Source organism: Bombus fervidus, chromosome 13, assembly GCF_041682495.2.
Source record: "Bombus fervidus isolate BK054 chromosome 13, iyBomFerv1, whole genome shotgun sequence".
Lineage (NCBI taxonomy): Eukaryota > Metazoa > Arthropoda > Insecta > Hymenoptera > Apidae > Bombus > Bombus fervidus.
This window is the reverse complement of record NC_091529.1, coordinates 6,925,639-6,943,937: the sequence shown is the minus strand read 5'-3', so window position 1 is coordinate 6,943,937 and position 18,299 is coordinate 6,925,639. Positions and strand designations below refer to the sequence as shown.

The following is an 18,299-nucleotide window of genomic DNA, read 5'->3' as shown; positions in this document are numbered from 1 at the left end:
CATGAACGCCACCACGATGGGGTCGCTTTGAATCGCGAATGAAATGAGAGGAACGAAATTACACGTGATCCCTACCTATTGTTCCCATGTGAAAAGGCGACGATCGTCCCGGAATTGGCCTCCTCTTGTCGCAGAGCGGCGGCTATAGTGAATTCCGGAACCTGCCGGAGTAGCGTGGCCGCTTGTTTGAAACTCGCCTCGTTCAGTCGGAGCTCCCTCTCCTCGCCTGAAGTAGTAAAACTCAATCATTCCTGCGACCCACTCTGCCATTCTGTGATATCGCTACTAATAACTCCGACAATGTAATTTCATTTCAAGAAAACGATTATGCACGAATATAGGCTTGTAAGAAAGTTTGTAATTCAAATAGAATTAAATTCTGAAAGTAAATATGTTAGATAAAGAAAAGTTTAAAGCAAGTGCTAGTAACTTTTGTAGTAGACATTTTCATAATTATAATTTCTGTATTTTGCTACAGGAAATAAAATATAACTTTTGATTTATTAAGTAAAATTATTTTACTTAATAACAATTTTTCTTTTGTCTCTAGTATAATATAATATATTGCAGCGCGAGTGATGTGCACATTCAAAGACAAAAAGTTTGTAATTAATATATAGTGGTAAATATAGTGGTAAAATAACGGAATAAGAAATAAAGGAAACCGGAATGATTGATATTGATTATAGTAAGGATTTGGCCAAGTTTGCCAGTGCTGCCGCCTAAGTAGAGTTTTGCAAGTTGGCAACAATGGATAAAACTACTTGTAAAGTCTGCTAGATACGATCCATCATAGAATAGGACTGGTAGAAGTTCGCGAACATTGTTCGGCTCGACAAGGGAAGGATTCACAGACCTCGTATGTAGGTCAACCGAAATTTTTGGTGGGTTGCATCGATTAGTCTCATTCACGGTTCCTGCTCGCATAGTTACGTAATCCCGTGGACATGGGAATTCGATTGCTCACAATTGCTTCATCCGTTACGTCCAGGAAAATTCCAACAAACTTTAATATCTCTATCTCAAAGATTTCTGTACGATCCCTCTCATAGAAATCAGATAATATACGCAATATTATATCAATTATCTTATTTAATCCTATATAATCTGAAATTTATAATCGAAAACCAATAGAAAGTCGGTCTTTAACTTGCAAATTTAATTTTACTATTCTACATATCTAAAACATTTAAGAAACTTTGATTAAATTCTAACCTAACATTAAACTTCAAATTCTATAATACTTCTCATAAGTTTCTAATCATGATATAAATAGAAGAGAAAAAGGTCATATCGCGTGTACATATTCGCCCATTAATTCCACTAGAGTTATACCCTAGTCACGCCATCTACACCGGCTGTAAGACGACACCTTTTGCACGGTACGATGGCTCATTAGCTGGAACAAGGCACGAGCGATAAAGTTTCGCTGGAAGCGGGATAAAGCGTGGTTCCTGTGCAAAGCTGATCCTTCGTTGTTCGATTAAGCGCACTGGCAGAATTAATTGTTCGCGTGGGCCTCGCCAGCGAACCGTGTAATCGGACGGGGCCCGCGGCGATTGCGCGTCTGCCCTAAGGATCGGTGTGTCGCCACGCATGAATGCAGCGCGCATGCGCCAGGCTTCTCGCATGGGCCTCGAGTTTCAGACGCGGCGCGCGAGCCTTAATAAAAAGTAACCAGACACCAAGGGCCTATAATGTACACCCGAGGGCCATCGAACGCTATACCACGTTCAATTATCCAAGTCCATGGTTTGTTAACGGGTAAGTGCACGTAACAGACCCTTTTAAGCCGTACGTAATCGTTTTGCACCAACTGGCACACGTATCGATGACTTCTGGTCGGTGACACTGAACGGGCGATGTAGAAGATGAAGGTAGATTAAGGCGAATTTACACTATTATACTCTGGACGTGCATGGCAGGTGATTCATCTATGTTGAACACGAAAAATGAAAGCTGCAATGTTTATACGAGTGTTCATGCAATGTTTCATCTCACTGGTTTTCAAAATGTTTGTGATTGGAACAGCGTGATTGTTTCAATTAGGCAACTCAAACCTATAGAAATTCCTAACCTCTAACTAAATGCTACTTCACTTAAATTTACTCAAGACCAAACATCGTCTATAAATACAAAATTCGTGAAGAATTTACGAAATGTTCCACGTTAAGATGAAAATACAATTCGCCAATACAAATCTAATTCAGCTAGATTCCCATATCCGAAATCGATAACACAGAAGAATGATCAAAGAGGAATCCTAAACCAGTAGCCAGCAATAATTTAGCATCTGCGAAGATACTCGGCGAGAAAGTTATTCGTTTCGCAAATAAACAACGTATAGATTAGATCGGGTATTCCCCTTAGATGGGATAGACATGGGGTCGAGCAATTTTAGGACCAGAGTGGTTCTGGTTCCCCATCGAACTACAAAAGGGGGATCATGAAATCTTGTTTTCCATGTTCAGAGAAAACTCTGACACGTGTCAGTGTATATCGTTCGAATCCTTTGTTCAGTGATTACAATGGTCTCCCAATACGAACTGAATGAACTGAATTTCGGGGATGCTTCCTCTTCCTCAATCCACTGCCCAAAAGAATATTTATCGAGGGTTAACGCGTGACAAGAAAAATAAGAATTAAGTGAACAAACACGTGTGTAATGGAAAAATAATAAAACATCGATGAAGTATCGATTTTACCATATGATATTATTTAAAATCTTCACGAAGAACCTAACCTTAACTGTACAGGAAAATTAATTATTATGAACAAATATTTATGACCTAAAGTAAATAGTAAAATGACTAATTCACCTTGCATTTGAAACAGAAATATATAACTGAAGTCGATAGTCAATATCAAAGCAATTGGACATATAATACCTAATCTTAACTATACCATAAAATTGATTACTAACAGAAAGGTCATTTATCCTGTATATCAATCATAATTGTATTGCTAAATTCAGTATCATAACCTCATTTTTATAATCAAACTAAACGAAATAGTTGCTTCATACCTCATTCAATCCTAATTTCTCTGGCTCAAACTAAGTAACTATACAATTTCTTCATATCGTATCTGAACCTCAGAAATATGTACTACCAATTATCTATTCCGATTCAAATTAGATAATAAAGTAGTTCATTGATGCCATATTGGTTTAATCAAAACACTAAAATGATTCATTCGTCCCATATATCAACTGTGATAACTGTACCTCAGATTCAGCTGTGCCAAGAACAACTACTATAACCAAACACTCCTGACTCAAGCAGAATAATCAAATGATTCATCATTCTTTAAGATTCTCCGTTACAACCACTCGCAATTCCATAAACCATCTTGTGGATCCCAATGCAAGCGAACTTCAAAAACAATCATGATCGCCTGCCAAGAACTCATACTGAGGCAAGGAACGTCTCAGTCGAATAACATGAACGATTTCGACTCGTAAAAACGCTCACACGCGAAGACAGAGAAACGAGCGAAAATAGGGTTGTGCAAGGGGTTGCAGTGACGAAAGGAAAGCAAGAGAAAAAGAGGGTTCCCTTTGGTTCGACGTTGCAAACCGCAAAGAACGTTCAGTTACTTCCGCGAAACCATCGACTGAGGGTGCAGACCGGGCCGGTAATTGAAATTTCTTTCGGGGAAACCCCTGCTGTCGCCCTTGGGCCAACCACCCCCCATTCTATGCTCGCTTTTCGCGGACGTTGCACCGTCGCCCACGCTTTTAGCCACGGCTGTGTGCACGTTTCTCTGACGTCGGATGTTCGGGGGAAGGGGAGGTCGGGTATTTATTCGCTATACAGGGTGTCAGCATATTCTCGATTTCATGTAGAACGTGGAACTAAACTTCGTTTTAGGGGACTTTAAATTGACTTATTTTCTTTCCTATTTCCTTTTGACTCATAGAACTCAAACACGTCAGTTTTAAACGAAGGCAATCATGGGATCAAATGTCGTATCAATATGAAAAATATTACAATAACAATAGCGTAAGATATGTTATATTAGAAATATGATAGATAGATTATATTATCTAATATCGTGAGCCTGCGGACCAAACGTATACATTAACTGATTAAAAACTGTTACATAACCTTAAAAAGGATTATCGCATGATGGAAAGAAGAGAATTGCTGTTCCATGTTCATAGAGTTAAAAGCCGGAAATGCCGCGAAAATGCCGGGTCAATTCGCTCGAAACTTGAAAGGACAATCGATACTCGTAGACCACGAGGGAATTCCCTCCGGAGGTCTGCCAATGGAGACGACGCGGCTATGAAACTGACCTTTCACAATATCGATTAATCAGTCGTTATGTAACCATCACGATTCAACTGATCAGGGCCAATTGTTTTTCCAGTTGATCATTGTATAGCACGAATTCGTTCCGTTCCGAGCGATTAAAACGCTTTTTCGAAAGTAATTGGAAAAATTTCATACATTAAAAAACTTCATTGGCGAGATAAAACTTGAAAAGAATAGAAAATTCATGAGTTTCCCTTAACTAAATCTGATTCAATTAAATACCGTGTTATTTCGAATGTAGCATTTTTATTTGCGATATTAACTCATTACATAACCTCAAAGATCATATACGGCTACACCCTTTACTCTGTTCCGACTTGTTCGCAAATCGTTTTAATTCTGGATTTTGAAATTTTTTCATTTTTTTTAGATACTTTTACTGAAAATAGCTCCTTAATGAACACATGATTAAATTTAACGAAATTTCCTGTATAATCGCTATTTAATTCCATTCAAGTCTCCATGTACACGGTGATCGGAAAAAACGTAATTTATATTACCTAGGCACTAAAATTAATTTTTGTTATTAACGTAACATATTTCAATTTTGATCAAAGTTTAATCGAGAATTTACCTTATGTTCTTGAACCTCGATAACTTCTTGACATTAAAAGGATATGATCTTACATTTTTGTGACCTCTAATCATCGATCGTTCATCTTCGATCACAAAATAATGATAAAAGGACTGTAACTTTATTATACCTCACGGTAACACATTAATAACTCTGACCCTCCACAAATATAATTCTAACCTTCAATGATATATACATAAAATCGCAAAGCACCTACATATATTCTCAATGGCGAATACAAAAAAGGAGGGCGAGGTAACACGCGATACGCAAGAAGTAATAATCGACTTTATGACTGACGATGATTACCAGTCGCAAAACTCTATAGGAAGATAGCACGCGGACAAAACGGCTCTCCGATATGCAAACAGGGCTATATTCGGGTTAAGAGAACCTTCTACAGATACCCGTTTCGGTTCCTGCACCACTCGTGAAATTTACTGCGTCCCGTGCAATCTGCACGCAATACCGTGCGCCAGTGTAAATTGCGCGATATGATTTATGCTCGTTTCACCCATATTTCGAGCTGCCATGTCCCAAATATTGACACAAGTCGTCAAATTCTTCGCTTAAGTTTTTCTTCGGAAGAAATAAAAATTGCTTTTAAAAAATGGACAGGCGTTTTTTATTTGTCTAATGAAAGCATGTATGTTGTTTATATATGATAAACATTGAGACAAGTGGAATATTTTGGACGAAATTAGGTTACTGTTGGTTCGAAGTAAAATCGAGTTAAAAATAGTTGATGGTCTTTTTTATTTCTCTAATGGAGTAATGTATGTTGTTTGTATAGTATATTGGAGAAAATTAAGATAAATATGAAAATAATACTTAAAGTTCCAACATATTTAACCTTTGGACAATAAAAGATTTATCTGATACGTCATGCGATTCTCAGTACAACGACGTGTTAAAAGTGTCATTTAACCTTAAAAATTATCTTTCTCCTAGAGATTTTCCGCTAGACCTTTAAACTGTGATTCTCAAATTGATCTCTTGACGTAAACGGAATAGACTGTTAACCCGTTGGCATTAAATAACGTCTCTGGCTCGTCATATATTTCTTATACTGAAGTATACAATGTTGCATGACATCAAGACGTTGACTATACACATTCACATTGCAATTTACGTAAAAGAATATTTTAATTTCAAATAATTATAAATTGTTTTCTTCAAACAATTTCGTTCAAAGATTACAGTTTACAGTGAATGATACATAAAGATCATAGTCAATACAAAACATGTTGACAAACAATCTTTGAAACCATTGAAACGATTCTATCCAAGAAACTGTCACGAATGACAAAACAATTTGTAAACGACACTCACCCTGAAGATAATAGGCTGGCTTTAACCTAACCAGTCCTGGCACCTGTGTAACACCCTGCCGCGTTGTATTGTGCAGCTGTAACGCTTCCAAGAGGTCTATGCCTCCAGCAGATTCGCTTCGTGTCCTGGATCTCGTCCCGAGGACATCGGTAGTCTCCTCTGTGACACCAACAGTGGCCACCGCCGTCTCTTCCTCTTTCTTGTTTGTCGTGCCAGACACTGTAAAACAAACCGATCGTTAAACGTTTTCCAACACTTCACAAAGGCAAGTCATAACATGGAATTGATTTATGAACGAATTCATCGCTGTTCGCTGTGCATACAGAACGAATTGATCGTTTGTATATAATCGTTTATAAAGCCACTGATGAATAGGCCTTTGGAAGTTAGGGGTGGGGGATTTTTGATAGCCATCGTATGTTCAGGATTGTTTGCAAAAGGGGTTTATAAAGCGAGCGGTGATTGTGAGAAAGGAAGATAATTGTGGAATGTTTAAGATATCAATCCCTAAAGAGAAAATTAATAAGTGATTGCGAAAAGGATTATTAGATATAACATCAGAAACTTTGAATAATCTGTCCTAAAGTATAATAACGAAGTGTTTCCGCACAGGAATCCTCTACAAAGGAAAGATATCCTTTTAAAACTTGTTCTTAGAGAGAACCAATTCCAAGAAGAAGAGTGTTCGATATCTTCTAAAAGAAATACCGATAACTTCAAGAACCCTGAAAACCGTTTGCAAAGAAAGCAACGTTCATCGTTTGTAGAACCCGCAAAAAATCCTATCCCAGCAGCACGAAACTTTATAATCCTTTTATAAAGCTTCAAAAAAAAAAAAAAAAAACAATCCCTCAAACGAAACCGATGCTCCATTCACATCGAAAACCGCAGATCTAAACGACGCGATTGAAACACCCAGTACAGTACCAGCACACGCGCCGTGCAACAACCTTTCATGTGGCTGGTCAAACGAGGAAACCATCAGGGAGAAAAAGAAAATAACCACCCGTCAGCCACCTGCCAGAACTTTCAATTCCCCAAACGAGCCGCTCCTCCTGCCCTCTGACGGTCAGTCATGGAAAAAGGACACTTTTATTAGCCATTCCCCATGATCGAGGGAAAAGGATATCGACAGGTCTACCAAAAACGTCAACCAAAAGAGAAAGACAGAGAGAGGAAAAGAATCAACTTGTGAAAGGCTTTTCCACAGAGGATTCTGTCATAGTTCAGCAAAATGGATTTTTCATATAAAGCTCGAGCGAAACGATCCGCTGTTTACGAGTGGTAGAACGAGAACGAGGAGGAGATGAGTTTGGCGAGAGGAGATCGAGGATGGGGAGCCGAAGGGAACGGGAAAAAGCGTAGAAACACCGATAACGAGCGTCGACCGTGAAGAGTCGATCGATACCAGCACGCTACTTCGAGAGGTTACCTCGCCGCCTCTTTTCCCTATCCTTTCCTTATCTTTCAGCTTCTTCCGTTCGATCGGTTCTCGTCTGTCTCCTTTTCTCTTTCCACGTCTCTTTAGTATTCTCTCGCCTCGAGAATGGATGCTCGACGAACGGCTCTCAACATTATTCAGAGGACAGTGAGTGGAAATACACCATTGAACTTTATTGCTGTTCGAGTGGAGGAGTCCGCGGAAACGTGGCTCGTTTCTCCAGACGAAATGGCGAGGGAATATCGAACTGTTCTCTGTAGTTTTACAAAGCAACCGGGAAATGGAGCATTTAAGAGGCGGAGTTATTGAAATCTTGCATTCGGCTGTCGATTCGTCGTGTTCTAACTTTGATGAGATGTTGCTCGAGAGAAATCGGGAAAGTCTTTCCGGCTGCTTTGTGTTTGACATGCAGGAAATGGAGGGTAACGTAGGTTTGATTTAAGGCTAGGTAAATTGTACGTTGAAAGAAGATAGGGTAGAGGTAAAGTAGGGTTGGGAGAATGGTAGTTCGGTAAAGATGGTCATAGAATGTTGCGAAAAATAGTAATTTAGAGTTGAAGAGTGGTACAACAAGCATAAGTAAAATGGAAGGTTAGGAGAATAGTAATTTAGTAGAAACAGTATAGAAAGTTGGGGAAAATAGCCATTTACGACTGAGACATTAAATAATTTAATAGACATGCCACGTCAAATTCAAAGAGATAATTTAGGAGTAAGAAGTATTAGGATACAAGTAAGTAGGACAGAAATAAAATAAAAGTAGGAAAATAAATTTGAAGAAAGTATACATAGGAGAGTGGTGGATAAATATAATAAAGGGGGGACTATTTCGCATAAAAGAATATTTCAGACAGGGTACGGCAATTTTGATAAAAGAAAATTCTTACTCGAAGTCGAGCAACACAGCGACTATTTTATAGATGCTCAATGTACGACCGGAAAGTTGGCGCCACATGGGTTATAGCACAGGCGCTTGCGATGCTAACCTATCAACGACGACAATCTACCCAACTAACTTGATGAAACTAAGAATATAATCGTTTAGAGCGCCGTGCTATGATTGTCACTTTTGTTTGTTGTTTACAATCTTTTGTTCTCACATTATACTTCCTCGGTAGTTCTATGCAGTTTTCCAAGTTCTCCAGTTTCGGATTTGTATCGTTGGATCGTAAACAAATCTGGGAAGTTCGCATTAAATTACCTTCCATCTTAGAGTCCAATTCGATTCCTGTATGTTGACATTTATATTTACGAAATAGTGTCTACGATTATAATTACATAACTTTTAAGTCAACTTTAACTGACACAAAATTATGCGTGGTCCAAAATAAAGACTAATTTCTCTGTTACTCTCACCCTTTCTTGCTTTTTTTATTTATTTATTTATCTGCTGTAATAAGAGACTTAGGTTTAGAGAGGAACTTGATATAAAAAACAGTTATTAAAATTTACAATATACGAAGATCATTCTTTCATTTTCCGCTAATTCCACCGTGAAACAGAAGGATGAGCTCTCATTTGCATTCCAACCTCAAAAAGCATCAAATACTTTCGATCAACCTCTTCGATAAGGAAAATCCGATAAAAAGTAAAAGAGCACGAAAGAGGAAGGGAAAAAGCATACAAAGAGACGAAGAAAACGAGCTACTTAAAAATTCCAACTCGAATTCTAAAGGCTCGTTCGCTAATTGACTGGGAAGACTCAGTGACGAATCAACGGGACCATTGAAGAGTTGCGAGGAACGGGACCAACAAAACGTAAACAACACCCGGCGAATGCTTCTAAAACGGTCCGTGAATCGGTTTGCTCAGTGGAGGAACACTTTTTTAATTGCGTAACGAGAGGGACGGTGAAAAGAGACGCCGTGGAAAATCAGCATTTCCCTTTCATCCGCGTAGGAAACACAATCGGAGGATTTTGCGCGCGAGACACACTGCCGCAGACATTAATCGGGGCAAATCGTCCGCTAAATTAATGGCGCTGCTGGTACGGCAGCATTCGTGTCTAAAAGCGGCCCGATTCGCCAAACGCATGCCTCCTGCGTCTTTGATCCATTGGCGTATCTCTCTTTGTCACGCTTTACTTTGCGTTTCCAGACTAAAAAGTCCCTTTGACTTGTGTGAATTCGTCATTAATCCTACAGAAATCCTGAACTTCAAAACTGAAAGTCTTTCCATTGTTGTTCTTTTTTTTTTTTTTCATTTTGGGTTAGAAATTTAGAAGCGTGCTGACTGGAGATCGTGACAGTCAATCATTTTCTATTTTAGGGTTAGAATGTTTCGTATTCCTTCTCTAATGATTTTCCTTAGTAATTTCGTTTCTAAAAATCAAAATTCATACACATTTTTACTGTCAATAATTAAAATAAATTACTTTCTCGAAATTGGCAACAAAAAGGTAATTTACTACATGTCCTTAAACTACGAACAACCTAGAAGGTAATCTACACGTTAGTTTCCAAAATTCGTCACCAGAGGGATACCACCTTTCCAAGATTCTTCGACCCAACTTGATCATTAGAAAATCGACTTAACCACCAAAAAAAAAAAAAAAAAAAAAAAAAAAAACTAAATATATCCTACGAATGCAATTAATTTTCATAACCTGTCTCCCACTACATTTCTCAAGTACCACGGCGAGAAATAAATGCGGAGAACGTTCCTGCCAACTATCGCTCGTAACAATCCCGACGCGAAAACTTCCAAAGCTCGCGAATTCCCCTACAACCCACTGGTAGGGCGCATAAAGACGTGGCAAACAGAAAAGTGGTGCAAGCCCCATCGATTTGTCGCAAAGGGTTAACGAACCGAGCGAATTTCTGTGGGGCGACGCCAATGCTCATCTAAGAGCGACGACGCTTTCTTGCGTCCGAAAACACGCGCTATCGTGCGCCTGTGTACGTGTCTGTACGCCCTTATACATCTATATACATACATATAAGTGTGCATGTGTGTACGTGCGCGCGCTCGCGCGATAACCCGACGCCGAACGAAACTGGATGGAATGGAACGACGGTGGCAGACTGCCGGGCGTCGCGACGCCCGCTATCGAACCGTACGCGGCATTATCGTTCTCTTCGAGCAACAGAGACGGGACGAGAGAGCAGGGTGGAGCACGAGGATGTGCACAGCTCGTAAACCGACTCCCACACGGTCAAACACACAGGCCAGATGCAAGTATGAATGTCTCGATGCCGGTGATGATGATTAACGAGCCTGGCCACACGGATTCCTTCGATATTTACGACTGTGCACCTTACACGGGACTTCCGTGTGAAGATCGACTCGGAGCCTAGGGAATGATTGGTGGTGCTGGTGTCAAGTTCAGTGTGCACTGATGAGTCTGAATGGGCATCCGTGGATCGTGTGTCGTTCCGTTCGGCCGCTACTCTCTCGGTACTATAGGTATCTGTCTTTTTACTAAAGGTTTTTTTGGACATTGGAAGAAAGATCGTTTAACGGTCCGCGTCACCGATGTCGTCTGTCTAAGTAGATGTCGCTGCGGATGTTAACGGCCGTGTCAAAATCACGCGACTTTCTGTAGGCGTCAGTTAAGAGAGTTGGAGGATCCTCTCGCGGTTACGGATTGCTTGGTTAAGGATTGCTTGGTTAAGGACTTTCCTTCCTTTTTCTTTATTTTGTTAAGAAGTGTTGCTAGAACGAGTAACGGTAGTAGTTGAGATTGAATAGGTGCTGATGAAGTGGTACGAGGGTCGTATATTATTTTGGCCAAGTGGTACTTCTGTTTTGTAGGACTTTCGCGCGCGTCAAGTAGTTAGATGGAATTTTATCTTTGTCTTTGATGAATATTGTTGTCAATTCTTTTATTTAGGTCGCTTGGACGTCGAGAAGTGAATGTAAAATGTCCCCGGTCAAATTAACGATGCATCCAATCGTGAGCTAGGTTCAATTTAGATACAATAGGTTTCTTCCTTTTTTTTTTTCAATCATCTTAAAATCATCTTTCGTTAAATTTAAAGTTAAGGTAGCTTCTGATAAGTTTTAGTTAGAATTATGTAAAATAAATTTTGACATAAAGGTCTGTGATGTAATCTTTAAATTATTTAATGCGAAATGTCCCTAGATTAATTAACGATACATCGAAACTGAAGCGTCTTACTTAATGTTACAGTCACGTGTTAGCTTATCAAATTACTTCATCATCATCTTCGTTATTAATGTTATTATTCGAGAGTATATATTATTAGAACTTGTAACAATACTGCAACACGTGAGCCGAATGAACCGCGCGAATGCCTTTTAATGAACATGTTCCACACGCGAGGATAATGACCTTACCACGTTCTCGCGCGCGTAACGCCCACATTTATCATTCATAACGTTCCCTTTACGATACAATCCATGCGCCTAATCGTTATTAACGTTACCGAATTTTCCAACTGGTACACGCCGCGAATTAATCCGTGTCGTTTTAATCGCGATTGCAATGTCCAATACAGCAACCGTCGTGTAAACGAGATTTTAGTATCGAAATTAAAGCTTCGTTTCCAATCACCAGATTAACGTATAAATTTGGATATTGATTCATTCGCCGTTGACAAATATACAACTAGAAATAATTAACACTGGATTCAATATTGAATTACGTTGAATTAATCTGTAGAAGTACCATTCGCGTTTAACGAAACACAATTAAGAAAAGACATCGAAACTGTCGGATTTTCATTATAGCTCGTTTCAATTACATTGGTACTGTGCCCAAGAAGATAGAATTCCATTTATTTGAATCTGTCGAAAGGCAAACAATAATTCTCTGCTGTCTAATACATCGTTACTACCTACTGATTCTCAGCGCTGCTATGTACTTATAATTAATTCCAAGCCTGTTAGTTCACATTCAGGTAAGTAGATTGGAACAGAGGTTCGTTAATTAAAATTCCATAGTTTAGATAAATGAAGTGGTAGCGCAACGATGATAGCTGCTATACGGGTTACGATATAGCAAGGTCGTAAATAAAATTATCGAATAGCGGCACTAACTGGTTACATGGGACTGAAGGCCCACTTATACAGGTATATATATATATATATATGTATATACGCTGCGTTCGATTTTATATTTTCTTGCAACAGAAAAGAAACCGATGAGTATAACATAGCTTATAAACAACGATATCTCATTTATAAGTAAAACGTTAAACGCGCAGTTAAGTATATTTCTTGAGATTTGTAGAGATTTTTAAATGACTTTTGAACTAATTTCAGTATCATATTGATTAATATAAAGGGTGTATCTTTATCGAATTTAAAGTATAACAGACTTAGACGACTCTTTGAAAACGAATGAGTGTCCTTTGGCAGGATTGGTAGCATACAATCCTCATTTTACTCAATAAAGCTGCAGTCTTATACAACATTTTAAAGACACGCTAAAAGACAATAGAAAAATTCTCCAAACTCCCAGCCAACATCACCTTTATACCAAACGTAATACACGCGATTCCCATATTATCGATACCATGTACGAAATGTCTAATCCCCATAGAGGCTAATGGCAGGTTCGAATCATCAATCTCACGGGGTGGTATTCTATTTTAAGTTGGCTGCGTGCAACGCGCGCCGCATTTTTCATTCACAGTAGACCGGTCATAAGGAAACGAAACGCGTCGACGAATGCCAGGGACTGGCGTCGTCGAATCGATATCACACGGCGGTCAAGCATCGTGTCCGGCGACGATACTGTTCCACGACCTGTTTCATCGATCCATCAGCCACGGGTCGAAAGCGGTTCCCGACTCTATGGGGGTCGCAGCCCCCGGAAACGTCGATGAATTTTGCTAGATACGAGCGTCACGCGGCTTGGACGCTCCTGAAACTCGTCGTTGGCAAGCTCACGGTTTCCTAGAACCTACGGCTCATACCCTCGATCACGCGACTGCCAGACGTCGGTGATTATCGTCATTAGCGCCAGTGTATCGACGGAGAATCGGGCAACTATGGATTTTTGGTGTAATAAGAAAATTAAACGACTGAACAGGGGAAAAGTGAGCGGACGTTTCTAGGGATTTTCATGTCCTTTGGTGTCTTTGGGTGTTGGAAGGTGAAAAAGGAGTATAGTTTGAAGAAGAGGAGGATTAGACTTTTTCTTAAACGAGAAGTGTGTATAAGAGGATTATTGCAATGATTGCGATGATTCTTCGACGCAAAGTGTTGATACTTTCCATACGAAATTCAGTAAAATTTAATATTCTGTAAATGTTAATAAAATTCCAATATCCTCGATAAAAAAATATCTGCGATTGAAATACTCGATAAGAAAATGCTGTATTGGATACGTCTTCAACTTTAAAATTTGAAATACACCTCTAAATGACATGAAATTTCCCGAAAGTTTAATCGAGCTCTTGAATGTTTGACCGTGTCTTCGATAGTTTATTACGCTACTACTACTAGATGCGCAATGTATACATATTATGCGATTTCCTATTATCGTTTCATGTAGTCGATAGGAATAATAATTGAAAGCACAATTTATTCGAACACGAAATTTCTTGGAAGAACCGATGAAACGTAATTCGTTCAATTGTACAGGTGCATCGATCCGTATATTCGACACGCAAATTTGAAGAAGTCGATTATCGTTCTCAGACGTGATAATTGCATGAAAATTGTACGAGACCTAACGTACGAGTAAAACTTACTTAGCAACAACGATTTGTTAAAAGTTTGCACGATTATTTGAGGCGATAAATTGTTAAATGGCTCGTGTTACGAGGAAATTCGTTCGATTCGAGTTTACTCCTATTCACGATGGCAATTCATTCAATAGTTTTCAATTATTCACAACTATGGCGTGTACAGTAGTACTCAGTTACAATGACGAGCCATTCAATGCATCGAGCAAACGCATAGGCGTTCGTTGTTTGATCGTTTCGATCATTTAGTCGTGTTTTAAACAGAACATTTTTTATTATATCAGTTATTTAATTAATATTATAAATTCGTCCATCCCAAGCTCCTAACTATTTTCTATCATTTCCAGTATATTGGTTACCTAATTAATTAGTTTCAGTATTAGTCTTTTAATTGTTAATTCTATTTCTCTGCCAATTCGATAAATTCATTTTTATAAATTTCCTATAAATGCGTCAAAATTCGCGATATATCTTCTATATTCTATAATTCTTCAAGTACTTACCCTTAACCGTCCAAAGAATGCCCTGCGCGCCGCCAAGCGTTAAACCGATTGGTAATAATAATAACCAGCACGAGGAAGCACAAATTACCAAAGCAAACGAGATCGACATAACCAAAGCGCGATCGTTCTCGTGGCAAACGCGACACTGATCAAGCATCGAAATATGGGGAGTCCCAGGTTGCTAGCAGCACGCGCCACATTTTCGTTTCACGCGGCGGCCAGGATCGGATTTCGAGACCACGCGTTGTTCTTTTTAACGTGGCGTGATTTCACGCGTAGGATTACGCGAGATCATTGAAATTTCTCGTAACAGGGCGCAACGTGAGGAGGGTGGATATAAGATATTCTTGAACGTCGATGGAATTTAACCATAGGATACCGTAATGCTGACAAAAATCGGCCTCCTCGTGAGAACTAGCGAAGTTCGATCATTGGTGACCAGGGTCAAGGTCGTTGTGGTTAACTAGTCATGGTCGATAGTCTTGGAATATTACTCGCGTCGCGGCGCCACACGACTTTCGTGCACACATTATGGTTTTCCCCATGAATATCAATATCAACCCTTTTATAGTGTGGCAAGAAATGTGAATTTTAACCCTTTCATAATGGAAGCAAAGTAATAAAAAGACAAAAATAATAAAAATTTGCTCGGAAGGATAATTTGATGTTGATATATTTTTATAAAATTCGAATGTTATTCAAATTACTTTATGTATTTTAGTACATTTTGTCGATGGATATTTTACCATTTTAAGCGAGTTGGAACTCGAATACTCTCAGCTGAAGACTATTATCGGCGTTAATTTCGGAAGTTTTGGCAAGCTCGCGTGAAATTAACACAAAGGAAATCATGTTTCCGCGATGGCGGCGATCGATCGCGCCGCGCCGCACAAAAGCGCCGTGATTGAGGAAAGTATTAACGTTAAGGCGGCCTTTTTCAGGCTGCAAAGGCGATTAAACAGGGTTGTGCCAGTTGGTAGTGGCCTTGTCGACGCCGTTTCACCAATTGTCGAACTCAAAGACGTTTAAACAAAAGACGTCGTTGCATAATCGAAGACCGAACATTAAACTTTTCAATACAACTCTCCCTCTCTCTCTCTCTCTTTATTCCACCTTCCTTCCCAAACTAAATTAATTACTCCATAATTCCAATTACATTTTAAAAATCAAAAGATATTATCCTACGTTCAATGATATTCTCCGCTCTCCATTTTTCAATAATATTCAACGAAACCTCTAAAATAAATCCTAGAAAGAATTCCCACGCCTGCACCTAATTCCAGTTTCCTCGAACAAGGTGGTAGCCCGATGGTCAATAGCCTGAAAGACGAAAAGTCTAACAGTCAAATAATAAAGAAAAGGACCTTCTTGCTTTTACCTAGAAGACGTTATCAACCTTCGAGGCTCGTTATCTAACGAAAGCCACACCAGAATACGATAAGGATCTCGATGCCAGATTTTTAAGACAGAGGTTTGAGATTAGAACGAAAGATAAGAGAGGTGTGGGAACAGGTACATGTTATACAGGTCCGTTGCAGCGGTCGGACGAGCGGTATTTAACTTGACGTGTCAATATTTGGCGATAATCGGCACCTGTGTACACGTTTGCCTAAAGAGATTAGGCTATTTTACCCCGTGGTCGAACGTGTGTTCGCGAGTTTCAGTCAGGTGCTGCGCCACGACGAAGGCCCCACGTATATTTAAATCCACCATGTGCTATTCTTAATGGAGGTGTTGCTCGATCGGCCAGTCGCGCGGGAATTCAGCCTTTGTCGTTCCTTTGGTGTTGGACTTCATGGCATTTCGAGCCATTGCACGACCTAACCTCAACATTTTCTATGGTTACTTCCAAGCGAACTATTTTGCTTGAATAAGCGATACAAATTGTTACATACAAATGGCGTGTGAGTAAATATGTTTGACTGAACTGTTGACTAAGGTAATGAGAAACTAGATTTCCCGAAGTATTCGTGGATTTCTCGCGTGCTTCGGTTCGCTTGTTTTACTTTAACTCTCAACTGATATCGTTGGTTCGTAGATAATTACGAAAGTTTAAACAAGGTTTAGTAATAGACTGTCGATCTTTACGCGATTATGGAATATTTGAAAGCGAAAACATGTAGAAATGCAAATAAACGAGACATAACAATGATATACAAAGCGTAATACTTGGTAAAATATATAGTACGTAAAATAATTATTATCTGTTTAAGTTCTATTCAAACGAGACTAATGATATGTAATTTAGAAAATTTCGTTACGAAAGAGCTAGACAAAAGATAGTTAAAAATGATACGTTATACAGGTTTTTCTTTTACATTAGTATAATTTTACTTTACTTACTATGATGATGTTAATTGGAGCCCTAATTAAATTTGTTCAAATATCGTTACTACCACGAATCATAACTATCGTGTAGAACAGAATAAAAAGTTAAACTACGTGTTTTAGAATTCGGCAAGCACGTCCCAAAATTATTGCAGCGGCCTGTAACCCAACGGTGGCAATTTGTGGTTAATAATACGGCAGAATACATAAACATTGTTGGAAAAATGTTCAAACTGGACTTGAATTCATGGCAAGGCTGCTCGAGAAACATCGTGTGTCAGAGTCGAATTTTTATCGCGCAATCCACTCTGCGGTCGCGTGCCACGTTTACGTTAAAGAGTAACACGAAAACTTTGTGTGTGAAAAATTTATGACACGTCGTTACGTAAATCAGCGGTGTATTTTTGTCTGTACGATCGATGGAATACCCATACAGGAAAGAACTTGCCTCGAAACCCCCGTTAAGATCGCATAGTAATAGTTTAGATTCTTATCTCCTACAAGAATCAAATCTACATTTATTTCCCACTATTCCACTATTTATAGATTAACAAAATGAGACTACAATCTTTTTGTTTTCATGATTTTTTACTATCTAGAATAAAAAATGATTTTTATTTAACATCTATTCCTACATTATTAAATTTCACACGAGCCATAAATTTTGATAATCCGTTCGGTAGCCATATTGATCAACTATATAACCTCAAAAGTGGAAACAAGAAAGGATATTATAAATATTATTTAGGGATCGACTATTGTTCGTGCAACTTTCTTACGATAGATAATTTTATGGAAGCGACTTTTTTTATTTTGTCAATGTTAAACATTAATCGTGCATTGAGTTGATAAAATTGAGGAATTTATAAAAGTTAATAAGTTCGGCTATTCTAAGAGATTCATCGTTACAATGCTTCTTTTTTCATTTTCTTGCTTTTATTACGTAACCTGATATGTATATCGTACAAATATATGCCAACTCGAATTAGGAGCACCCTAACCTATAAACTGCTACCATCGTATCGTACTGACTCTACGAATCTAATCGATATTCCCCTGACACGGCATAATTTTGAAAATCACTGTGCCACTAATAAAATCGTCAAAATCAAAACGACGAATAAAATTCTGTCGATAAAGGGGTTA

The 18,299-nt window shown here is 38.8% G+C and overlaps 1 protein-coding gene and 1 long non-coding RNA gene across 7 annotated transcripts in view; one reads left to right on the top strand and one right to left on the bottom strand.

The window, feature by feature from the left end:
* The window catches only part of LOC139993632 (protein kinase C-binding protein NELL1), an 87,851-nt gene that overhangs the window by 19,035 nt on the left and 50,517 nt on the right, over positions 1 to 18,299 (bottom strand). For 4 of the 5 annotated variants that reach the window (XM_072015538.1, XM_072015539.1, XM_072015541.1 and 1 more), the window contains exons 2-3: positions 6,226 to 6,444; positions 76 to 226 (exon numbers count right to left, since the gene is read on the bottom strand). In XM_072015538.1, coding sequence (XP_071871639.1) covers positions 76 to 226; positions 6,226 to 6,444 — 370 coding nt within the window. Of the gene's footprint in view, positions 1 to 75; positions 227 to 6,225; positions 6,445 to 14,825; positions 14,970 to 18,299 lie in introns of those variants that run through there. The other variant, XM_072015542.1, reaches the window with a different exon arrangement.
* Positions 1 to 18,299, top strand: part of LOC139993647 (uncharacterized) — a 37,722-nt gene that overhangs the window by 10,481 nt on the left and 8,942 nt on the right. The window contains exon 1 of one of the 2 annotated variants that reach the window (XR_011801425.1): positions 1,609 to 1,764. The exons of the other annotated variant lie outside the window; for it this stretch is intronic. This is a non-coding gene — a long non-coding RNA (uncharacterized lncRNA). Of the gene's footprint in view, positions 1 to 1,608; positions 1,765 to 18,299 lie in introns of those variants that run through there. 2 annotated transcript variants of the gene reach the window in all.